General features: G+C 25.8%; 5 protein-coding genes across 7 annotated transcripts in view; 1 reads left to right on the top strand and 4 right to left on the bottom strand.

Annotated features, from left to right (window-relative positions):
• Window positions 1–15: 15 nt before the first annotated feature.
• On the bottom strand, window positions 16–4,982 carry LOC103574350 (translation initiation factor eIF-2B subunit delta). The gene is made up of 6 exons (XM_008553781.2): window positions 4,850–4,982; window positions 4,566–4,606; window positions 1,746–3,197; window positions 1,542–1,669; window positions 709–886; window positions 16–626 (listed from the first exon to the last, which is right to left on the bottom strand). Exons 2-6 carry the CDS (start codon window positions 4,575–4,577, stop codon window positions 237–239), a joined length of 2,160 nt encoding a protein of 719 aa, XP_008552003.1. The 5' UTR covers window positions 4,578–4,606; window positions 4,850–4,982; the 3' UTR covers window positions 16–236.
• A 1,034-nt stretch (window positions 4,983–6,016) lies between these two features.
• On the bottom strand, window positions 6,017–7,951 carry LOC103574351 (60S ribosomal protein L19). 2 transcript variants are annotated; one of them, XM_008553783.1, is made up of 4 exons: window positions 7,842–7,951; window positions 7,384–7,487; window positions 6,691–6,854; window positions 6,017–6,389 (listed from the first exon to the last, which is right to left on the bottom strand). In XM_008553783.1, exons 1-4 carry the CDS (start codon window positions 7,844–7,846, stop codon window positions 6,063–6,065), a joined length of 600 nt encoding a protein of 199 aa, XP_008552005.1. In that variant the 5' UTR covers window positions 7,847–7,951; the 3' UTR covers window positions 6,017–6,062. The 2 variants fall into 2 exon arrangements, with proteins under 2 accessions (XP_008552005.1, XP_008552004.1); XM_008553782.1 differs by having other exon boundaries at window positions 7,384–7,490; window positions 7,842–7,947.
• Window positions 7,952–8,400: 449 nt separating this feature from the next.
• LOC103574353 (probable peroxisomal acyl-coenzyme A oxidase 1) lies at window positions 8,401–16,310 on the top strand. Of its 2 annotated transcripts, none has more exons than XM_008553784.2 (11): window positions 8,401–8,654; window positions 8,774–8,949; window positions 10,733–10,892; window positions 10,990–11,158; window positions 11,254–11,377; window positions 11,723–11,842; window positions 13,711–13,996; window positions 14,073–14,235; window positions 14,357–14,700; window positions 14,769–15,024; window positions 15,685–16,310. In XM_008553784.2, exons 2-11 carry the CDS (start codon window positions 8,832–8,834, stop codon window positions 15,943–15,945), a joined length of 2,001 nt encoding a protein of 666 aa, XP_008552006.1. In that variant the 5' UTR covers window positions 8,401–8,654; window positions 8,774–8,831; the 3' UTR covers window positions 15,946–16,310. The 2 variants fall into 2 exon arrangements, with proteins under 2 accessions (XP_008552006.1, XP_008552007.1); XM_008553785.2 differs by having other exon boundaries at window positions 8,760–8,949.
• A 32-nt stretch (window positions 16,311–16,342) lies between these two features.
• LOC103574354 (RCC1 domain-containing protein 1) lies at window positions 16,343–18,294 on the bottom strand. The gene is made up of 2 exons (XM_008553787.2): window positions 18,225–18,294; window positions 16,343–18,123 (listed from the first exon to the last, which is right to left on the bottom strand). Exon 2 carries the CDS (start codon window positions 18,068–18,070, stop codon window positions 17,045–17,047), a length of 1,026 nt encoding a protein of 341 aa, XP_008552009.1. The 5' UTR covers window positions 18,071–18,123; window positions 18,225–18,294; the 3' UTR covers window positions 16,343–17,044.
• A 405-nt stretch (window positions 18,295–18,699) lies between these two features.
• The window catches only part of LOC103574355 (syndecan), a 49,854-nt gene continuing 44,737 nt past the window's right edge, over window positions 18,700–23,816 (bottom strand). Inside the window, exon 5 of the mRNA XM_008553788.2 lies at window positions 18,700–23,743. Coding sequence (XP_008552010.1) covers window positions 23,562–23,743 — 182 coding nt within the window. The 3' untranslated portion in view covers window positions 18,700–23,561. The remainder of the gene's footprint in view (window positions 23,744–23,816) is intronic.

Raw genomic sequence — 23,816 nt, 5'->3', positions numbered from 1 at the left:
AATAATAAAAAAAAAGCGATTTAAAAATTCGTTTATTGAAAATCCCACCAATTAATTATACTCTAATCATATATAATTAGCAATTAAACGTCAATATAAACTCATATACATTTAATATATAATATACTCATTTATTTATATAAATTGTAATAAGCTGCATCCATTATTATTAATGAGTAATGATTTATAATAATAATTATTTTAAATTCTATGTTGATAAACCGATAAATCGACGCTCAAATTTCGGAAGGTTTAATTCGCAAAATAACGGGGACACTTGTACAGGGTAAAATGGCCAGTTCCGTAACGACAGCAGTCACAAGATCGGCAGGGGTTACATCGTACATGATATTTAACAAATTCAATGTTTTCTTAGCTTTCCAATTGGACAGTGGTGACTTTTTAGCCACACTGGTAGTACTGAAGTCCAATTCATCGGCGTTACCGATTTCATTGCATACTATCGAGTCTGTTTGCACACGTTCACAGCTTTTGTGGGTTTCGCAAGCAACTAACACAGGAACGTTAAATGCTTTAGCCATTAAAGCAACTTGGGCTGTGCCAGCACGAGACATCACTGCTCCGTTAGCTAATATTGCATGAGCTCCGACAAATACTTTATTTACCTTCAAATAAATCAACATAATTATCAAATCATGTGTGTGTATCTATGGGAGTAATGTATGAATATTTTTGGACAGTACTTACTCCAGGCATTATGAAACTAAGAGCATTTATTAGTATGTAAGAACATTCAACGCCATGTTTAGCGAGTCTTCGTAGTAATTCTCTGCCTTCAAGCCATGGTCTTCCGTCAACAATTATCACGCGGAATTTACGACCGGCGTCATAAGCGTCGCATAAAATTCGCTGAATTAATGATGAGCTAAAAATTGTTTATTAATTAATTATGGTACTGAAGTTAGCCGATGTCAAAATTTTTTTTTGAATTTATTTAAAATGATAAGTTGTAAAAAAAAAAAATATTTTGAAAAATTGCACTTATAGATTTTTAAATCCTCTACATGTGCATATTTTTAGTTTTTTCTTTTCTTATAATTGATCGTTGAAAAAAACCGAAAATTGTTAACTATCTGCTAACTTTAGGATCATAATTTATAATTTCTCATTAGTGCCGTAAAAGAAATTTCAAATTTTTTGAAAATCTAAAGTTTTGAACTTTGCCAAAAAAACTAGATCGGTTTTAATTTCTAGTTTAAATTTTTATAAATTACTAAAATTTAATTCAAACTATGATTTGTCTCAACTATGAAAGTCGTTCATAGAGACATATGGGAATTGATTATTTTTGGTTCCATCACAAACTAATCCCCGACAAGTAATCAAACAGACAACTGGTCTTCTAATTCATCAGTTTCATAAATTTCATTGTCATCTTCAAAACCATCTCCTTCATTTCCAACCGAATATCGATGAGATCAGATGTGTGGGATCACTTGTAGTATAAAATAACTGGGATCAGTTGACAGCACCATTTTTCACCCAACTAATTTTTAAAAATACTAATAATAATTACTTACTATCCATAAGTTAAAATAACATCGCCATTAGATATTTTTGTACGAATTGTCATAGAAATGGCTTCACCAGCCAATAATATTTGTTCTTGTATATAAGTGTCAATAGCATTCGCTAACTGACATTTTGCCTAAAGCATCAAAACAATAAACAACAATTTTTTTATTTCATAAATACTTTCCAATTTACAAAAAAACAAATTTTACCTGATCATCGGGAGTAGTTCTCGGTAGTAAAGTCATTTTCCACTTGATATGCTTCAAAGCATTTTGCATCGAAACAGCCAGAGGTCTGCAATAGTGTAAATAAGCCATAGACTCTTGAAAACAACTTTCCAACCCACGTGTGAAATCAGCTTGGCTCGGACGTTCGTAATCATAAATCAGTTGCTTAAGCGCGGATAGAAATGCAACACATCTAGCATTGCTGCCTACAATAACTTTGTCTTTGTACTGCACCCCAAGTCTTACAATCGCCGGATGCAAATGTGAATTAACCACCGGCATGTCAACATGACTCTGCTCACGTTCATGGTACAAGTGTTTAAATAAATTCATCTCATGATTTATCACCCCACTGGAAGTGACTATTTTCTTGACTATTTTTTTCGTACCCTCTTCTTCTTTAATCCCTCCAACATTTTCCCCAGTACTTGCGACAACTTTTTTATTACTATTACTAATATCTTTTTTCGTGACATTTTTCTTTTGACTCTTCTCTAATTCTTTGGCAGCGCGCTGGGCTTCCTGCTTGGCGCGTCTTTCAGCCCGTAATTTAGATTTACTTGTAGAATTTATTTCAATAGAATCATTTTTCCCTAGCACTTTACTCGCGTTTAAATCTTCATCATCAATAGTTAATTTACGAATATACTCAGAAAGAATTGTCGGTAATATTTCTTTAGACGAATGACAAAAGTCAGTAGTGTCTGTAGTTAATTGATCCTGATCAATAAGTGTTAATTTTGTAACATCTTTCACCATTTCAAGTTTATTATCATTTAAAACTTTAACGCAAGTATTATCAGTAAGAACTTTATTTTTTTTATTTTTAGAAGCAGCTTTAGCTAATTTTTTAGCTTCGCGTTCAGCTTTTATCTGTTCACGCGTTTTACTCGAATCGCTATTCATTTTAATTATTTTTTTATTGTTACTGTCATAAATATTTGTGTCAACTATTTCATTACTTATACTTTTGTCCTCATTAATTTCTACATTCATCAGTGAAACTTTGTCAACTTTATCATTTTCACTTGACAATAATAATGAATCATTAATACTTTTATTATCACTATTTGAATTTATTATCAAAATATTGTTATAATTTATTTTATCAATATCGTTATTGATTAATTCTAAATTTTTTTTATTTTCTATTACTTCGTTGCTGTTATCAACTTTTTTATGTTTTTTTCGCAGACGACGTGCTTTTGATTTTGTTAAATTGTTATCCGTTATTAGAGTTGGATTATTTTCTACTGATTCAATTGTTGTCGCCGAAGATAACAATAAATTTAAATTATTGTTTATTGAATTAATATTAGTATATTCAATATTAGTTGTTTTTTTTTCAGCTTCTTTACGCGCTATTATTAAACGTTTACGACGTAAATGACGTGCACGTGAACGTGTAAGTTTGGGTTTTTTATCATCAATTAACTAAAAAAAAAATTATTATTATTATTGACAATCGATTAATAAATATATAAAAATAACACAGTACAAAAAAAATTACACATTTCAGATAATATTAAATGATTTCACAACTAAACAAAATAACATTTGCTTTAATTAAAAAAAAAAAAAAAGCCAAAGTTGCTAATTAATAATTAATAATTACACAGAAAAGAGGAATTTTTTGTGTAGAACTGGTAGTTTATGAGTCAGTTCTTAATTTTGTATGGCAAAAAAATTAATTAATAAATTAACTGCTTGTGAGTAATAAGATATGAAATATAGATATGAAAATTATAACATTAATATTTAAATAATTTAAATATTTAATTATAAGTAGGAAAAAAAATTTTTTTTTATTTTACAATAATATGACGCAATTAAACTCTTTTAATAAAATTAACAGTTAAAATTTAAATGATTCTCCAGATTTTGTTGATAATAATTATGGAATAATTTTAACCCGTTATTGGTAATTAATTAATATTTTAATAATAAAAAAATATTACATATGACTAAAATGTATAAAAAAAATTGATATATAATTCAGTCCAACTTGCTATTAAATTATTAATTATTAACACACAAGCTGTTTATATTTAAATTAATGTAGTGATTTGTATTAACGAGTCATATAATGATTTATTAAAACCACTGAAGGTTATTATTATTATTAATGTATGACATGTCATTATTACAAAGCGAATTATATATAAATATGTTATTTAATGAGAGACATATGTCTATTAACATCTGTACTATTTTTCTGTTTTTAATTTTCCGAAAAATAAATTTCCTGCGGTGACATAATTTATTTCCATAAGCGAAAATTTAAAAAATAACAAGTAAAAAAATTTTAAACATAAAAAATTAGTTAAATTTAAATTTGAATGACGCTTGCAAAGTAATTTACTTTTAATTAAAATTTTAAAAAAGTGTTAACTTTACTTTTAAGAATATTTTACGTCGTAAAATTGAAATATTAATGGAAAGTAACATTTTATTTTTTTAAATTTTAATTGCTGATAATTTTTAAATCTTCATTAATTTTACGATAACTTCAGTGTTAAAAAACAAAAAAATGACTACGTAATTTTTAAAAATCAACAAAATAAAATAATGTCTGCCCAGTGTTATTTTTTTAATCTAGAAAAAAAAATAATAACATAAATTATAGCTGTAAGATAGAAGAAAATATAAATTGAAAGTTTATATAATAAATAAATAAAATTTAAAAAGTAATGATCTGTTAAATCATGCTAGAATTATAATGAAATTAATAAATGTAGCAATGATGAAAAACTAAAAAAAAGGTCAAAAATATACACTGAAATCTTTCAAAATTTTTAGTACCTTATCAGCCATTCCCACGCGTATCAGTGATAAGATCTATCCTATTACAATTTTAAAAATTATTTATTTTAATAAAAATATCTTAGTAACTATCAATTAATTAAATTTATTAATTATTTTGACAAAGTTTTATCGTTACCAATATCTATATTTTATTATATTTATAGCTGTATAAAAATAATATTTCAATGTTAAATAGGTTAGAGAAACTTTCATTTTATTTTTCTTAAACGTAAAAAAAGTTTACTAATTAATAATCAACGATAGTAATTAAAAGTAAATACCTCTGTTTCTTATTGTACTTCTTGTGATTTATAAAAATCGTCTAAATATTGATTAAATATTTTTATTAATTATTTAAAAACTTTTGCTTACATTACATCATATTCTGCAAACATATGGTATATAATATACCTATATATATATATATAATGTGTATATATTTGAACGCCCTCTTTATTAAGTGTTTTTTTAAATAAATAAAATTATTTAACTTAATGACTTATACATTTAAACTATTTTTAAATTTTTAAAAATGTCAATAATTTTAACTCAAATTTATTTTTATTAGAATTTATGAATTTTTTTCATCTCCATAAATTCAAATATCGTAGTTTATTTTACGTCAACAAATTAATAACTTATAACTATTAATTATTTACTAATTATCTAATAAATTTAATTTTCTCTTTATGCAAAAATAGTTTATTATGTGACAAGGGATGAAACAAAACGATTTTAGACCAGTGCGAAGTTGGCTGACATTACCAGTTTGAAATCGTGATCTATACTGAGTTACACACAATATTTTTCATGATTACCTGCATCGAAATTTAAAGTTTCAGTAGCAGTCAGTCAGAAAGTTAATTTAAGACCAATGGTGTCATAAACTAATAGCATAAGCGTAAATTATCAATTGTAATTTATAATCAAGCAGAAATTATCAATATTATTTATTATTTACACTAATTTTTATAAAACCACCACAAAGTCAGAACTAATTTTTTTTTTATAATTTATTGTTTAAAAGAAAGTCAAAAAATTATTCGATGTCAGCTAAGTTCAGCATCATTCTGAAATCACTGTTAAACAAATGACATGTAATAGAATTTAAATTGCGAATACTATCAGTTAGCAGACAGAAACATTACTTGTTTCTACTCAAGGGTTAAAACGTTCATTTTTACCCTCTAATTAAAGGCATCCTCAATTTATGCGATTGCTGAAATTAATTCGCTTGTTTCAAATGGCTGTAGGAACACAAAGTTTCGATGCTGGTATCATGAAAATTAATTTTTTACTGTAATAAATTATAAACTTTATTTAAATTTCTAAATTGAAATCTACTGATTTTATGTATCAATATTATAATTAGACTTAAAAAATTTATTATGATAAATGTGTGATATTAATTAAGTGTAAAAAAAAAAAAATAATAAAAACAACTGGTATACTTTAAATTGTGGTTTTTATTTATTAAAACAATTAATATGTAAGTTATTTCTTTTGCGCAGCAGCAGCTTCATCTTCACGTTGGTAAGATTGCAAAAGCTCCTGTTTCTTGGCGGCAATTCTCTCAGCACGTCGTTTACGGGCTTCACGTACCTTGGTACGACGGGCTTCAGCTTGGTCAGAAAGCATCTCCGCACGTGCTTTCTCGGCCTTCTTCTTGTGGATGTACTCCATAAGGACACGCTTGTTCTTGAACACGTTACCCTTGGCTTTCATGTAAAGGGCGTGGTACAGATGTCTGTCGATTTTTTTCGTCTCACGGTATTTTTTCAATAACCGACGAAGTACTCGCATACGTTGGACCCATAATTCCTAAAGACAAAGATTATTCAAAATTACCATCAACTAATCATCAGTTTTTGAACTTTGTTTTGAAACTGGACTCAAAAAAATAACGTCAGCAATTTCAATGCAAAAAATACACAACCCAGCCTATTTTTTTTTTAACAATTCCAGCTAACAGACCAAATATTTGATCTCATTCAATAAATTTGAAAATTCAAATTCAATATCTAATTATTGATAAGAAAGAAAAATATTAAAAACATTTAAAAACTCCAGGTATAATTTATTACTTATACACTTTAATTAATTAATTAATTATTTTAATTACCTTTTGTGGGGTACGGGCATTAGCTGTACCTTTTCTTTTACCAAAACCACAATGACGACCTTTACGTCTAGCTTCTGTGTTTTTACGTACACGGGCACGTGAATGAACAGCTACTGGTTTTTTAATAATCAAACCATCTTTGATTAATTTTCTGATGTTTTGACCTGCGAAAAAAAAACATTACCATTAATATCAATACTCTGATTACATATAAAAGAAATTTAAAAAAATAAATAGTGACACAGTTGGCAGTAATGATAGTAAAGTTACCGGACATCTGACAATTTTAAAAACTCTTGAAACAATATATTGAAATGTTTATAAAATAAAAATAAAAAAATGCATGTTTAGAAAATTCAAAATTCAGTATGTGCATTTTTTTTAATTTTCTTATTTCAATTATTCAACTTTTTTATATGTAAATTAAAATTTGTTTTTGTTTTTAAATTAAATTGTTGAAAAAACAATTCAAAAATTGTAAATTATCTGCTAACTTCAGGATCATAAAATAAAAAGTTATTTTAACACAAAAAATTCATGTGCAAAAATTAATTGATCGGATCTTTACATAAAAAATTTGGGATTGACTGAGAATGTTAACAACTAAATTTACTATTCAATAATTACTTTCGTGAGTACAAGTGAGTAGTTTTAATTTTATAAAATAAAGATAAATAAATAAATTCGACTTACGTGAATTGGTATTGGCGATTTCGTTAATTTCATTAGGATCCAACCATACCTTCTTTCTACCACATCGCATTACCGATGAGGCAAGACGTTTCTGAAGTTTTAGGCTGCTTTTAAAAATAAAAGTTAGGTTACAATTAACAATTTACATTTAAATCACAATCATAGTAAATATTTTATCACTCCACTATAAAAAATAAACTTTTAATTAAACAAACTAATCATTTCAAATAATTATCAATTATTTAAATACCACAATAAATAATAAAATAAATAAATATTTTTCATGACCATGTGACCGTAAAAAAACAAGTATTTAATTGACATTATTTTTAAAAATTCAAAAATTTATGACAAACTACTGGTTTTAAATATTTTTTATGACAGCTGGAGTGACATGAATATTTAAAATAATTTTTTTTTGTTAATTATTTAATAATTATTAACAAATAAATTTATACCTCATGGTGAACGAGACTTGGTGGCCTCAGGTCTCGATGAAAAAGAGGGTTATCAATGGTGGCGTCACGCTTCCTACTTTGCTGTCATACTGACAACTATTTTTTTTTATTTCAATCACTCAATCTCATATATTTTCATTCATCAAATTACTTATTCAAATTTATAATTACATTTAAAATTTTCAAATTAATTTTTTTTAATTAATTAAATAAATTATTTAAATTTATTATCAACCAACTTCCGGAAATTTTAAACTTATCTTAGACTGTCATCTGTGATTTTTACGCTCAACTATTTTTACCCATCATTAATATCTTCCAGTATTTAAAATTAATTAACATAATGTTAATTATGATTAATTTATTTATTTATAGAACTCATTAAGTACCAAAATATACAGAAATTTTAAAACCATAACTCATATTAATTAATTCCATGACGGGAAAGAATTTAAATTTTTGGCGGGAGTATTTAAAAGTACCGCCATCTTTAAAATATAAACTAAACTATTTAAAAAAAAAATGATAGTAAAATTGTGTTTATTGAAGTAGACTACTGTGTACTTTACACTTGGAGGTAAAGTAGAATTTAAAAAACATATTTAATAACAATAATAATTACAAGTAATGTCAGTATGACAGCACAGAGTGAGATAGTAAATGCAATAAAAGTCCTTGATAAAATGTACAGAGAATGAGAAACCTAGCGATTGGTGAAACTAAAACGTGATCAGTCATCAGTCGTCTGTGCGACTGTAATGTTGATTGCAAGTATTTGTTTCAAATGTTGCTTACAGTGAAAACAAAGTGAAAGTAATTTTTTTTTAAATTTCATTTAAAAGTTTCTACTTTTCTTTAAAAGTCAATTAAATGGAAAATAAAAATCGACAGTATTCAATAATAAAAAATTAAAATCAGTTCTTTTTTGACAGATTGTAAATTTGAATTAAAACACTTGTCATTTTTTGTTATTTATAAAATTATCACAATATGACAGAAGTCAACAAAGATTTACAACGTGAAAGAAATAATTGCACATTCAAACCAATCGAACTGACGCATTTACTCGATGGAAGTCCGGAAAAAACTGCAGTACGTCGAGAGCGAGGTAAATTATTCAATGAATTGATCAATTAATCATACGTTAATTGTTTCGTTTTTTAAAAAATTTGAAATTAATTTCATAATTTTCTGCTTTATAAAATCCTGGGAAATATTCAAACGGAAATTTAAATTAGAAATTTAAATTTTTTATCAAACTACAATTGATTAACTATTGGCATTACAATTAATGTCTATGACTCATTTGCAAACTATCGTTAAACATATGCACGTATATTTGTAAAAATATCATTCCATTTTTTAATTTTGGAAATTAATAGAAATTTTATTTTTTTTTTTAATCATTAAACTTTTTATTATTTTTATTCTACAAAAAAATTCGTAAGTTAATGACATCGTAAATTTTTTTTTAATTAGAGATTATTTTTATGATCAATTATTTTTGAAAATAAATTTATATGTTTTCGAAATTTCTGTTGCAATATTTCATTATTTTTTTTTTTATTAGAAAAAAATATGTATAATAATCATATGTTGATTTTATCATACTTACAATTTATAGTGTTGATAAAATATATGAATACTTAACATGTATAATATGCATCATAAAATGTAAGTGTAAAAATATTATCTTGTGAACTTGTAAGAGTTCATTTTCAATGACTAGTTGAAAATAGATAATTATTTAAATATAATTACGGTTCAGATAATTAATGAAATTATCCAAAAATATTCTTGCGTTACAATTAGTAGTATTAATAGATATTAATTAGTCACTAATTAATGACAATAAAATATATAAATATTTAAAAAATATATTTTTAGTTTGGTTACTTTGTTGTCGTAACTTAAAAAAATTTCTTTGGCAATGAGATTAAAATTATTATTAAATTATCAGGATCTTTTATTACTTTCAAAACACGCGCTGCGCACTTTGCTGAAGAACGGGTTTGTTTTATTTCTGCAAATTATTTTTCTGTTTCTCTTCTGAGTCCAAAGTATTTACGTTGAGTAATACTTAATTATGTAGTATATAATTTTTTTTTTTTTGTTGTTATTAATTATATTTACAGATGATATTTTTATATTGCAAAAATAAATATAGTGAATATTTTTACATACAGAAATTAATTTTTTTTGAGCCTGTAAAAATATTTTTTGTGAGCTTGAAGTTAGCAGACAATTAAGAACTTTTGGATTTTTTTTCTGACAAATAAATTACAAAAAAAAAATAAAAAAAGTAAAAATATGCGCATGTAGAAAATTAAAAAAGCTACAGGTGAAATTTTTTTTTTTTGTAATTTATCGTGTTTGAAAAAACTCAAAAATTATTAGAGGTCGAATAATAACTTCAAGCTAATTATTTTTTTAAAATGTTAAATGATAAATATGATTTTCATCGCTTGCAGTAGTTGTCGATAAAAAATATTGTAAAATTTTATATTTATAATCATAAAAAATTAATTGGAAAGCGTTAAAAAAAATTAGAAATCAGGCGGCGTTTTGAATTTTCAAACTTAAAACATTAGAAAATTCAAATTTTTTAGTTACTATCATTTTTTTTATCATTTAGTTACAAAAAAATAAATTTATAAGAACTACTTCAAATAATAATTAATTAAAAAATTTGTCTTATTTAAATAATAAAAGAAAATTAACAAGTCATTTATTAAATTATTATTTGTTATTGTAATTGATAAAGATTTCTGATTGAAAAATCTATTTTTAAAATTTATAAGATAACACCAAAATATTTTAATCATCAAAACACTACTCTAATCAATAATAATTATCTTAATCATTATTTCATTAATTTTTTTTGTCTGTAGAGGAATATTTTCTAAGTGACCCAGAGTTAAAAGATAAAATCCCTAATAGTTACTGTAGTCATAAAGAACTTTACGAAGATGCCATTAGAAAAGGTTGTATTTTATTACGAAAAATTAAATATTTACAAGAACAGGGCAAAGGAGAAATCGAAATGTATTCGTAAGTTTTTTTATTATCATTTATTTATGTATATAAAAATTTATTCTTATGAATTAAATAATAATAAATATTGTTGTTGAAAAAAAAAAATAAATAGACAAGTATTAGGAGGTATGTTAGGAGCAGCGCTAATTCAAAATGGTAATCCATTAGTACTTCATTATGTAATGTTTATACCAACAATTATGGGACAAGGCACTATTGAACAACAGGGTTACTGGATCAGTCGCGCATGGTCATGTAATATAATTGGTACCTACGCACAGGTGAAATTTATCATTTACTTTCTTTTATATCAATCCCAAAATATATTTATTCACACAAATAATTATAATAATAAATATTTTTAAAAAATTTTTAGACTGAATTAGGGCATGGAACATTTATTAGAGGATTAGAAACAACGGCAACTTATGATCCAAATACTAAAGAATTTATATTAAATAGTCCGACACGTACTTCTTATAAATGGTGGCCTGGTGGTCGTAAGTTTTAATAAAAATATTTTTTTTTCTTATATAATATGATTTATTAATTTTATTAAATGTACAGTTACTTTAATAACTACTTAAATTTTTTTCTTTCAATTTTTATCTGAAATTCCGAAATTCTTATCGTCCTTTTCCGAACTCTTTTTTTTTTTTTAATCGCACTCACTTCACCTACAACTTTCTTCCAATTATTTATCACACTGCTTAAACTTTTTGATGTACTCGGATATTTCTTTGATTGTGTTGTCTCTCAGTGTTTGCGATAACTTGTACCCGAGCTCAATTTCTGCTGTCACCTCTAATTTTATTAAATTATTAATTAAACTTTTTTTTTATTAGTCGGTCATACAGCAAATTACGCAGTTGTTGTTGCACAATTGTATACACAAGGTATTTGCCGAGGGATTCATCCTTTTATTGTTCAATTGAGAGATGAAGAAACACATGAGCCTTTATCTGGTAATTATTTTATTTATAAATAAATCTATAGTGTCATTTTTTTAACATTATCAAAATTTCCTCAAAGAGCAGCCCTTAGTATTTTCAAAAATTCGTTTTAAATTTGATTATTTTTGCGGTGCAAAATGCGGTCTATTTAATTTGAATAATTCAAAGAATTTGACCGCGGTGAGACCAATAAAATACTCCAGACTAATAAATATTTTTATTCGTCTACGAGTTTTTCGGCTGTCCAATATATTGCTTAAATATGATAATGAGCCTGTGCCGGACCCAAAAGGTTGTTGACCTAATCGTAGCTCGCGCTGATCTAGGATCTACAATATTTATGTTTTCTCTACTATAGAAAAAGAAATACATAAAGAAAAGAAGGTCTTCATATACCAGAATCTTATTTTTATTTTATAGATTTAAAGGATTTGGATAAAATAATTTATCTATTGTTATTGTATACAATGCAAAAAAAATAAACTGATAGTTTATATTCAATTTATGAAATATATTTCAGTAAATTAGTCCATGTTAAGAACGAGAAGCCATTAAAGTATTGAATCGATTTAAATTACTCGGATACAAGTTTTCAATTTTTATATATTTTATTATTGATTTATTAATTTGAAGCGATTAATTGTCATTAATAGTTTTTAAATTTTTTCTATTAATATTTCTACTATAAAAACTACTAACAGTTAAATTTTAAACTAAACGATGGACCTGTGAATTAATTTCGTTCAGGTTTAGTGAACCGTTTTATAAAACTCGTTCACCGGTAACACAATATAAACAAAGTTAAAATAAAAGTCGCGAAAGCGCTACGATTTAAGTTGACAACATGATTGATGATCATTATTAATTGTTCGTCGAGTTCATTCACTGTTATTCTAAAAAAATTTAACTTTGCTCAAAAACCTCGATCATTAATCACCAATAAGAATAACAAGAAATCTTAGTCAAAAAAAAAAAATACTATCTCATTCAATTAGCAGTAAAAATATTCGCGTTGAACATTATCTCAAGTGGCACACGGCTTTGTGATATTTATAAAACATAAGTTGAGGCATTTTTTTGACAAATCGATAAAGCACGAAAATGTTAACAATAAGAAATTTATGTCACCGAAAAAATATTTGGTTAAAAAACTTGACACAAGTGATGAAAAGATATAAATTTCAAATACTGTAAAAAATTGGGAGTGAATTTGAAGTGATTACGGACTATTTCAATCCGAATTCGGGAGTGTCGGAGTTTGAGAAAAAATCTCTCCGCATACCGAGTAAAAGGGGAGTTTGTCTTTTATTTAAATTCACATTCACGTTGAACCGGAGTTTCAATATTAAAATTAACTCCCCTTTGGAGTGAATTTCACTCTGAGGGAATTAAATAAACTCACAGTCATCTGCTCTGAAAATTTTTTATAATGTATACATTATGATGGTAAAATAAATCATCTGAACTATTTTTTAATTGAAATGACTTTTTTAAGACGAAAAAAAAAAAATTCCTAAGACTCCTAAGACTGACATCTGTATGTTTTATTTATATAAAAAAAATTTGACTTGTTTTTTTAAAAGACGCCTTGAAGTTGTTCTGTGCTATTTGGGATTTTTTACCATAACACAACGCATGCGTCATTTTTCCTACAAAAAGAAGCAAAAATTTAAACTTTGAGGTCCAGATCTGTTGAAAAATCGTATACATACGTAAATCCGCGTATTACAGATTGAAACGCCCTCCTTTCCTCCCTAGGTGTGTAATATACTATTTTAAATATCTAGGAAAAGATTCCAGCAATAAACGCGCAAAAATTAGAAAATGTCTGCCTACTATTCGAGTAAAATTTTTAAACTTTTATTAAAATAATTCAATAGGCATAAAAATTGGTGAAATCGGTACGAAATTAGGAATGAACAGTACCAACAATGGCTTCCTGGGTTTCAATGAGGTCAGAATACCTCGGGAAAACATGTTAATGAAAAACGCACAAGTGCTTGAAGACGGTACTTATGTGAAGCCAGCAACAGATAAACTCACTTACGGTACAATGATGTTTGTTCGCGTGTTATTAGTACGCGATACTGCTAGATATTTATCAAAAGCTGTTACGATCGCTATTCGTTACAGCGCTGTCCGCAGACAGAGTCAAATAAATCCAGAGTAAGTTAATAAAAGAAACAAAAAAAATATTACTCATTAATAGTAACATTAATTAAAAATATGATTTATAAAATAGTGCAGGTGAATGTCAAATAATAGACTTTGTAACCCAACAATACAAATTATTCCCACACTTGGCCTCATGTTTTTCATTTGTATTATCCGCTGACTGGATTTGGGAAATGTATAATAATGTATCTGCTGAATTACATCATGGCGAATTAGAAAGATTACCTGAGGTAATTAATTGTTAATTATTTTATAAGGGTGTGAAAATTGTGTTTGAATCGAATATATACACACCCTTACTATTTTATTAAAATACTTTAAAGTAAAATAAATAAAATAAAATTTTTCTAGTTACATGCATTAACCTGCTGTTTAAAAGCAGTTGCGTCCTCGGATGCAGCTATGGGAGTTGAACAATTACGTTTAGCTTGCGGTGGTCATGGATACATGGACTCTAGTAATTTACCCGCGACGTACAGTTTAGTAACGGCTATTTGTACGTACGAAGGTGAAAATACCGTTATGTTATTACAGACCGCACGTTATCTTGTAAAAGCTTGTAAGCAAGCACTTGCTGGTGATCCTCTTACACCTACTGTTAGATATTTATCTGTACTGTCAAAGGGTGGCAAGCGACGTCCGTGGAAAAACACATTGACTTGTATTATTGTTGCACATCAAGCTGCTGCTGCTGGGTATTGATCAATTAATTAATTAATTAACTGATTAAAATTATTGATTAATTTTGTTTTTCTGTCGGTAGTAAAATTCGAACTGCAACTGATAATATTGATAAAAGAATACGCATGGGTGAAAGTCCTGAAGATGCGTGGAATCACACGAGTATTGAATTGGTACAGGCTGCGGAAGCGCACTGCCGTTCATTTTTAGTTTTAAGATTTGCTGAATGGGTCAAAAGTTTGACAAATGTCTCTAAGGAATTACATGAGGTATTGAAACAATTGTGTGAAATGTACGCTGTTTACTGGGTTCTGCAACGACTTGGTGATTTTTTAAGGGTAATTATTATAGTCAATCATTTAGGGAAGGTAAAACTGGCCGTCGAATTTTTTTTTTTTAAACTATAGAGAAACAATAAATACTTTATGAGGCGATTTGGACCATATAAATATTTAAATGCTTAATCAAATTTTTTTTAATAAGTCAGTCAAAGTTTGGTTTAATTAAATTTTTTATTGAAAATACTTTTGATTAGAAAACGATTTTTCAGGTAACAGACCCAATCATTAAGAGGGAAAAATTATAGTCATTTTATCTGATTTCCTTCCTTGATTTTTTTTGAAAATTATAAATATTTGAATTTCATTTTTGAAACATATGTAAAAAAAATCCACTTATAATTTATAATATCACAAAATGTTTGTTAACTTTAAAATTTTTTTTCATAACTGGTCAAATTGACATCAAATTCTTAAAATAGAAACTAAAAAAAAAAATTAGAATTAGTAAAAAAAAATTCACACATTGATTTAGTTTTTTTAGTGGTCCAGTTTGCCCCCTTCCCTTATTATTATTCAATTTCACAATAAATTAATTAAATACTTACAATTTTCTTCGACTTTTTCAAAACGTAGTCAAAAATAAATTTTTTAAAAATATAATTAATCATAACTTATAATGTAATTTTTATAATTAAATATTACATTAATTATTTATAGTTCTCATGCCTAAAAGCAGAAGACGTACCAGCACTTCAAAAACGCCTAGAAGATTTATTTCAGTTAATAAGAGTAAATGCCGTTGGTTTAGTCGACGCATTTGACATCAGGGATGAAATATTGGGCTCTACTCTCGGTGCTTATGACGGCAATGTTTATGAAAGATTATTCACTGAAGCTATGAAGTCTCCCCTAAACCAAGAGAGTGTAAATAAATCGTTTCATTTATATCTCAAGCCCCTGCTAAAGAGTAATTTATAAGAAAATAATATAAGTTCTTAATTAATTGTTGCTAAATACCACCCGAATACTTAAAGAAGACATCAGACCGGCAGCCTGAGGCCGGGATTCGCACGCGGGAGACCAGGGTTCGAATCTCGGTCATGTCAAGTGATTTTTGGATATAAAAATTGATACCCACACTAGTACACATGCCACAAATAATAATAATTATTATTACCCAAATACTCTATATTTTAATAGTGCCTTTTAATTATGGTGTAAAATGTTATACAATTAAAAAAAAATATTATATACTGTTTTAAATAATTACTAATACAATGTTGCTCAAATGTTAAAAGTTACAAATTTTTATAATTGTTTATTGGTTGAAAATAAAATTATTAATTAAAATTTTTTTTGTTTATTATCATTCATATCAAAAAAGTTCGAAAATCCAAACGTGTACAACTTGCTCATTCAAAAAGTGATTAATAGATAACGCTCTTAAATGCAAAAAATGGCAGCTAAATTTTTTCATGAATTGCCAGTTGTAAGTTTTTATTAATTATAATTAAACCAAAAGGATTTAGTGATTTTCAAAAGGGCTCTCATATTTAAGAATCCAAGCTGGCAGCAAGCAAAGACAACCTACTGCAGCAACTTGTCGCCAACTTGCTGAGAAAGTTTGTGGCAGAAGTTGACATCCCAAAGTTAACAGAAAGTTGGCAACATGTTGCAGCAGCAGATTGTAGTCAATTTTCTGGGAAATTTGACGACTTGTTGTCAACAGTTACAAAAGCTAAAAGTTGTCAACAATTTGTCAGCAAATTGGTTGCAACTAATTGACATCAACTTTCTACTCAACAAGTCTGGGTATTAGGCGGTTATATTTTTTGTTATTATATTTATCAACATATATACTTACATACTGACGGACATCATAAATTTTTTCAAATTTCGAATTGACTTCGTTTTATTCATTAATAAATTATCTTTCAAATGGAACAAATTTTGTTCTAGATCATATTTTAAGTGTACATATAATTCTTATATAAATAAATCAGCTTGAACCAAGTCAGCGTTAGCAGAACATTTGCTTCGCAATTGAGTTGTAGAAAAAAATGTATCGCAATATAAATTATCCAACATTAATAATCGTACTCCATTCCCGACATTTAACGTAATTAATATTCTTACTAAGAAAATTAACATTCAGCTTAACAAATTTACTTTTACTAGTCCCTGAAAATTGAGCAAGACCCAACTGTCCATATTTATTGGACCCACACCCCCAGAGTTGTCCATCATCTGTCACACAAATGGTAAAATTATTTCCGCAATGTACATCTCTGACTTTAATATCTTCAATGACTCTTTCATTATCTTCGTCATAAAAGTCAACGATCGTAGGCACGGCGACGACTTTTTCTGAATTAACTAACCCAAGTTCTCCATTTGTATTCCATCCCCAAGTGTACAAATCATTGTCTGAAGTAATGACAGCATTGTGCCACCCTCCAGCTGCGATTTTAATGACAGTTAAACCAGTTAATGCTTCTATTAATGATGGCTCATCAGAATTTTCCAAATCGTCGTGTCCTAACTGCCCTCTACTACCGCCACCTGTTGAGTAAACTTCTCCATTGTTTGTTAACATCAACGTATGTTCAAATCCGCAAGCAATGTCTGTACATCTAGAATTTTTTCCAAGACTTGAAGGCATTTCGACAAGATTTGGAATGTTGTAAATTCTACCGAAATTTGTCAAGGCCACGATACTGCGATTTGCTTCGTCAATTTTAACAACAAACTCATCACTGGCAATAAAATTATCAACTTTTTGCCATTCGTTGCTGTACAATTTATACCGCCATATTTTTTTATCTGTCGATATCAAAGTTACTGAAAATTTTCCAGCGATTCCGCTGATAAATTTCGTTGATGTCTGTCCTGGTACTGACAATTCTTTCAGAGTGGCTTCGTTGGTTATATATTTTTCTGATAGAAATACTGTATTTTTTTTCCATATCAAAAAATAGTTCCATCCTATGGTTATGTCTGTTATGCTATCGATTGTTATTTCACTAAATTTGTCGACTATGGGGTTTTGATTGTGACTGGAAATAATACTGGGATTCACATTAAATCCGGCGTAATAAAACATGGTTATGTTGGCGATATAAATTATTGTAACCTGTGTAGGTAAATTTTTATGGTCTAAAAAATGAAAAAGTAGATTTATAATTACCAATTTAGAGAACGATAATTTTTTATCGATTCGAAATAATAAATAAATATAATTTCAATGAAATACTTACTTTAGTTTGACTAATTTTCTGACCATGTGATTGAACTTTGTCTAATTTCACGTCATAGGATTGATATATTTTTTTAGAGTTGCCAACTTTAACAAATTAACTGTAGGTTAAAATTTTTTTGGTCACAAAATAATTAATTTCTGAGCGTATTCTGGTGCGCTAAATATCCAACACAAATTTTTCTATTAATTTTGATTAATTTCATACAATCATTAAAAATGCTCTCCCATACCATAAAAAATAGTAGAAAAGGCAGCTTGACTCTCCCTTACCCTTAAATTTGTCATAAATTAAGTTCAGCTGCGTAGAAAAAAATCTATAAAAAACTAGTAGTACTCAAAGTCATTACTCTCTGTCATTTAACACACAACATTAAAAAAAACTATTAATAATTAATCTGTACTAAAGGATCAATAACGCCTACGTTTATAAAAATAATAAAAACAATAAATGAAATAATAAAATACACCAGATGTTATTTTTTTTTATACATTACAGTGTTTATTTACAGAAAAGGAGCGACCACATACAATAATTGTTATTCATACTAATTCAATATAGTGCAATTATTATTTATTTTTTATCCCTCCTTCATTTAATCCTTTGTTAATCAATTAATCAATCAATCAATCAATAATCATAACATGTTTAACGTACAAGCGTTCCACGAACGCAAAAGCATTGTTTTCGTAGTCTATATGAATTCATACTAACAAAAAATTCATCTTAGATGAATTATATTTTCCATTCCCTAAAACATCTTATCGGCTTTCACTATTTTATTAATCCATTGTTATACAAATATAATTAGATTTTAATCCTTTTTATTATTGTTAGTTCAACAACAACAAAAATTAATTAGTAATTTATAAAATATAATTATAATTATAATGATATTAGTTATGTTATGCTCTTACAATAAATCAATAGCTTCGTTAATAACAATAATAGTTAATAGTTGATAATTTCAAATGATTAATAATTAAATTAATGAAAAAAATTTTATTTAAATATATAATTAAATTAATTGTTTTTTTTTCTTCATTAATTTCACTGTATTCATATTAATAAGTACACATATATGTATATAAGTATTTATTTGTTTACTTGCTTATAATTTTTTTTTTTTTTAATATCAGTGGTGTGCGATTGAGATAAATATATACATATATATGTAAATAAATTTATACGGAATAATTCAGTACTTAGATAATTAATCAAAAAAATTAATCAATATGATTAATAAATTTATTGTTAATCATTAATCATATTTAGCTCAAATTATTTTTACGGCATCGCATTTTTTTTTTTATTTTTATTTCAAATATTTTTTTTTCTTTCATTAATTCAATAATATTAATATAAGTATTTAATGAATACATTTTCTCTTATAAAATATCATTTCATTACAATTATTTTTTTATTTCTTCAAAAAGTAGACAAATGTTTTTTATTTTATATTTTAAATCAGTATTTTTTTGTTCCAGTTAAATTTTATTTATACTGCGCGCCATTTTTAAATAACCAGCAGATTTAATTATTTATCAATTTTTTTTAAAGCACAACTGCTACCTAATTAATCATGGAATTTTTAAATAATTACAATTCTCTTCCCTTTTTTTAAAATAATTGACCGTACATAAAATTAACAAATTTGATTTATGTTTTAAAAATTTTGGTATTAAATATAAAAAATTGATATTCAATCTTAAAAATTCACTACATGATTCATTGATACTTTAATAAATAAAAAACAAATAATTGATTTATTTACTAAGTTAATTAAATTTTTTTAATTAACTGTCCAATCAATTTTCGTCATTCATATTCGACAATTCAAATTAGTAACATAAGTTGTAAATTTGTCATGGTTTACAAAGAAATTAACTTAATTAAAATACAATTTATTGAAAAGTAATTACGTTGTTATAAATAAAATGAATTACAATTTTAAAAAATATAAAATAAATGCAATGTTATGGCGACATTTAAAAATTTATAAATCTTGTATTTATTTATTCTCTCAGAATGCTGGATAATCTTAATTAGTATGGCAGTTTTAGTATGATATTAACCGTTTCATTAATTTTCAACCATTTTATTAATATAATAACTTTTCATTTATTGTTTAATCATTTTTATAATCCCGTCGTAAATCTATTTTATTTATTTATATTTCAAATTTATTCTCTCTTTTATATACTGTTGTGTATTTATATATGTATATACATATATTTCAATATGTATGTATTAAAGTAGTCCTTATTTTAATAATTTTTATTATTTTTACTCAAATCAGTATTTTAATACATAAGTTTTTTCGAGTTTTACTCGTTAACTTCAACAGAAAATTGACAATTTATTCAAAATTCAAATTTTTTTGAATTTAATTTTTCTGTTCAATTAAAACTTTGAAAATTATTTGTGTCAAAAATTAAAAAAAAATTGAAATTTATGAAAAAAATATGAAATTCATCAAGATAACCTTCAAATTCCGGCTGATTGCGGCGTTAGCCTTCGGCTTATGAATAAAATTGAATAGAACTCACGGATTTCAATGAAAAAAAATTAATTTGACAATTAATTAATATTTTTGAGAAATTGTAATTAAAATTACCAAAAGTTAATAAATTGTTAATTTTTTGAGGTTAAAAAATAAAATTTTGTTGATTAAAAACTAATTAAAAATAATAAATTATTAAAATAAGAAATACTCTCGTGTTAATAAAAATCAATAATATTATTGAAATATTATAAATGTATCGATAATAATATATCGATTTATTGATAATAATATATCTGCAATTGTAAGAAAGTTTTCTCGAATTTACAAATAGCTGTTTAATTATTTGTTTACTTGATTGATTAAATATATTAAATCCTACATAATTATCATTATTATAATAATAATAGTAATAATTAATAATAATTAGATATACAAAGTTTGAGAAAAGTAAAATGCCACGATGGACGCGTTTGCTTTTATTTATTTTATTATTATTATTTATTTATTTAATCATTCATCTTTTTTTTTTATTAACTAATTCATTATTTATATTTATTAATAATATATAATATTTATAATTATATTTATATATATTTATATATAGTTATTAGTGAATTAATTTTATTGAAAAAAATTTTTTTGTTCATTTAATAATATTTTATTAATTAGTTGCCGGTTAATTGGACGATATATTAAATAATGACTAAGGAATGATTAATAATCGATTAAAAACAAAATAAAAAAATAAACACAAAAATTATTCGTAAGCAAAAGAAAAATGAATAATAATAATTAATGCATAATAAAAAAATAATGTATACAATATACTGTAATGTGAATAAATAATGCACTGGATTATTATAATAAATTATGGAATTACAAATTCCGGCTTAGATAATTTTTTATTAATTAATTTATTCATTCATTATATTTATAATTTATTTAATCGGCATGCTCCCTGTCATACTTCGTTCATGTCATACATTTTCGCTTACTACTGTTTTTTTAAATATAATAGTATATGGCAAAAAATTTTATGTTTCAGTCAATCAAGACTTGTGTGCGCTACTTTTATTAACAAGGGGCACAATTGTGATTATTTACTTTTTTTTAGTATTAATTAGATATTTAATTTAATTTTTTTTTAAATATTTCATTTCTTCATTAATGCATCACAAAATTTTACAGTGATCCCTTTTATAATTTTATTTTTCAGTTATTAAGTTAATTATTTATTCAATAAATAAACAATCATTTTAAAAAAAAGTTTGTTTTACAGGCAGATTAATAAATTTTTACATAAATTATTATCATACATTAATTTATTTATTGTTTTATTCTTAAAGTATCAATTTCGAGTATCTTTGTTTCAAAGCAAAGAACTTACAAGAATGAAATCAATGTTTGTTTCTTCAGGTTAATTTTTTTAGGTTAATTTTTCTGATTGTTCATCTTGCAGCAATACAAACTTTTTTGTGAGCAGAGGTTATGAAAGTAATCTCTATTTATATCAGAAGATATCAATTAATAGTTGGTTCAAAACTTTAATCAATAGTTCGATTATAAAATATTGTCAGCTGAAAATTACGTATGAAACTTTAGATTGTTTCAAAAAATTTTGAGGTTAGTCAGAGAACAAACAATCTGGTAAAAATAATTTATGCCTTTTAATTAATTAAATAAGCAGGCAATTATTAATGTACTTAATTAACCTCTTAAATCATTTTATATTAATTTAAACAAGCGACTAATTAATAAAAACTGCATTGTTTTTATTTTGTTTCTTAGATTAGAAATTTAAACCTTCCGCAATAAATGAAATATTTTAGGGATTTGAAAGTACAAAGTTTTGAAGTAAGTAAGCTTTAATAATTAATTAATTAAAATATATAATTATAAACAAACAATTGTACATAAAAATTTTATTAATCTGCCATTTTATAAAAAAAAATTAATGAATTAAAACAGTCTAATTTTATAATAATTGACACAAAAAAAATTTGTATATATTCACTTTCGGTGAATTAAATAAATATGATTATAAATATGTAAATAATTTTATTAGATTATTTAATTTATATTACGTCATTCGAATTATTCCATAGAAAAAATTATGCCCGTTTACAATAATTACGTACAAAAAAAATAGTCATTAAAAAAAAATTTCATGATTTACACAGAAACTTTTTACAAAAGATTCTGTTTTTAATAATTTCAAGTTCTCAGTCTCGAGAAAAAAAAAAAAAAAAAAAAAAAAAAATTATAATTAATCAGAGATTCACGATTATTCATAATCTCTCAATACTATACACACACGCACACAATTAGCACATACACACACACGTTACACACATGCATGAGCTTAAACTTGTTCTCACGATTTTACGTAAATGCGTTTGGAATTTTTTTCTATATCGATCATGTGACGTCAACCAAAGAGGAAACATGAAACTTCAATCGTGTTTTATATAAATAAAAGAAAGTATCGATCATAGTATAATTAATATTAATTAATAATTAATCGGCAATAATTATAAATTAATAATCAGTAATTTTTTTAGTACAATCAGTTATGAAATCCGCAAAATTAATTAATGGAAGATTAATAATAATATTCAAAGCGTGACATCAACAATAGTTTAAAAATTCCATCAGCAATTAATTATTTGTTCGACTCTTGTTAGTTTATTTTTACGTTTTTTTTTGTTGGTTTTTCTTTACGCTTTTAAAATTTTTTTTTTTATTTTTATTTATTTATTTTCTAATTAAATCGTATCGTCTCACTCGGTCAAACGGTAATCATTGTTCAAGTAGAGCTTGGCACGAGGATTTCAAGCGTAAAATTCACGATTGTGATGAGGCGCACCAGCTTTAGGATACGCCGCGGCTGCTGGTGATCTTCTTGGTTCGTCTAGTGCATATGAACCCTCGTCTTTTTTACGCATTCTGTATACAATGAACATAACAACTAGTATTGCGCACACTAAGCCGAATACTGCGCCACCAATAACAGCTGAAAAAGAAAAAAAACAATAATAAGTTATAATTAATTTATAATTTAGACATATTCAGGTTACAGCTGAAGG

The sequence above is a fragment of the Microplitis demolitor genome, chromosome 5, assembly GCF_026212275.2.
Source record: "Microplitis demolitor isolate Queensland-Clemson2020A chromosome 5, iyMicDemo2.1a, whole genome shotgun sequence".
Taxonomy (NCBI): Eukaryota; Metazoa; Arthropoda; class Insecta; order Hymenoptera; family Braconidae; genus Microplitis; species Microplitis demolitor.
Note: the sequence above shows the minus strand (reverse complement) of the source record. Positions and strands in the feature narration are given on the sequence as shown.

Excerpts from the sequence above, each read along its gene's own strand:
- LOC103574353 (XM_008553784.2), top strand. The coding sequence starts at position 8,832 with ATGACAGAAGTCAACAAAGATTTACAACGTGAAAGAAATAATTGCACA. Across the intron at positions 11,159-11,253 it reads TAATTGGTACCTACGCACAG|ACTGAATTAGGGCATGGAAC; the intron begins GTGAAATTTATC and ends AAAAATTTTTAG. Across the intron at positions 15,025-15,684 it reads GACTTGGTGATTTTTTAAGG|TTCTCATGCCTAAAAGCAGA; the intron begins GTAATTATTATA and ends AATTATTTATAG.
- LOC103574351 (XM_008553782.1), bottom strand. Across the intron at positions 6,855-7,383 it reads AATCGCCAATACCAATTCAC|GTCAAAACATCAGAAAATTA; the intron begins GTAAGTCGAATT and ends TTTTTTTCGCAG. Across the intron at positions 6,390-6,690 it reads ATGCCCGTACCCCACAAAAG|GAATTATGGGTCCAACGTAT; the intron begins GTAATTAAAATA and ends CTTTGTCTTTAG.
- LOC103574354 (XM_008553787.2), bottom strand. The coding sequence starts at position 18,070 with ATGTTTTATTACGCCGGATTTAATGTGAATCCCAGTATTATTTCCAGT.
- LOC103574350 (XM_008553781.2), bottom strand. Across the intron at positions 887-1,541 it reads GTTATTTTAACTTATGGATA|CTCATCATTAATTCAGCGAA; the intron begins GTAAGTAATTAT and ends AACAATTTTTAG. Across the intron at positions 627-708 it reads TTAGTTTCATAATGCCTGGA|GTAAATAAAGTATTTGTCGG; the intron begins GTAAGTACTGTC and ends ATTTATTTGAAG.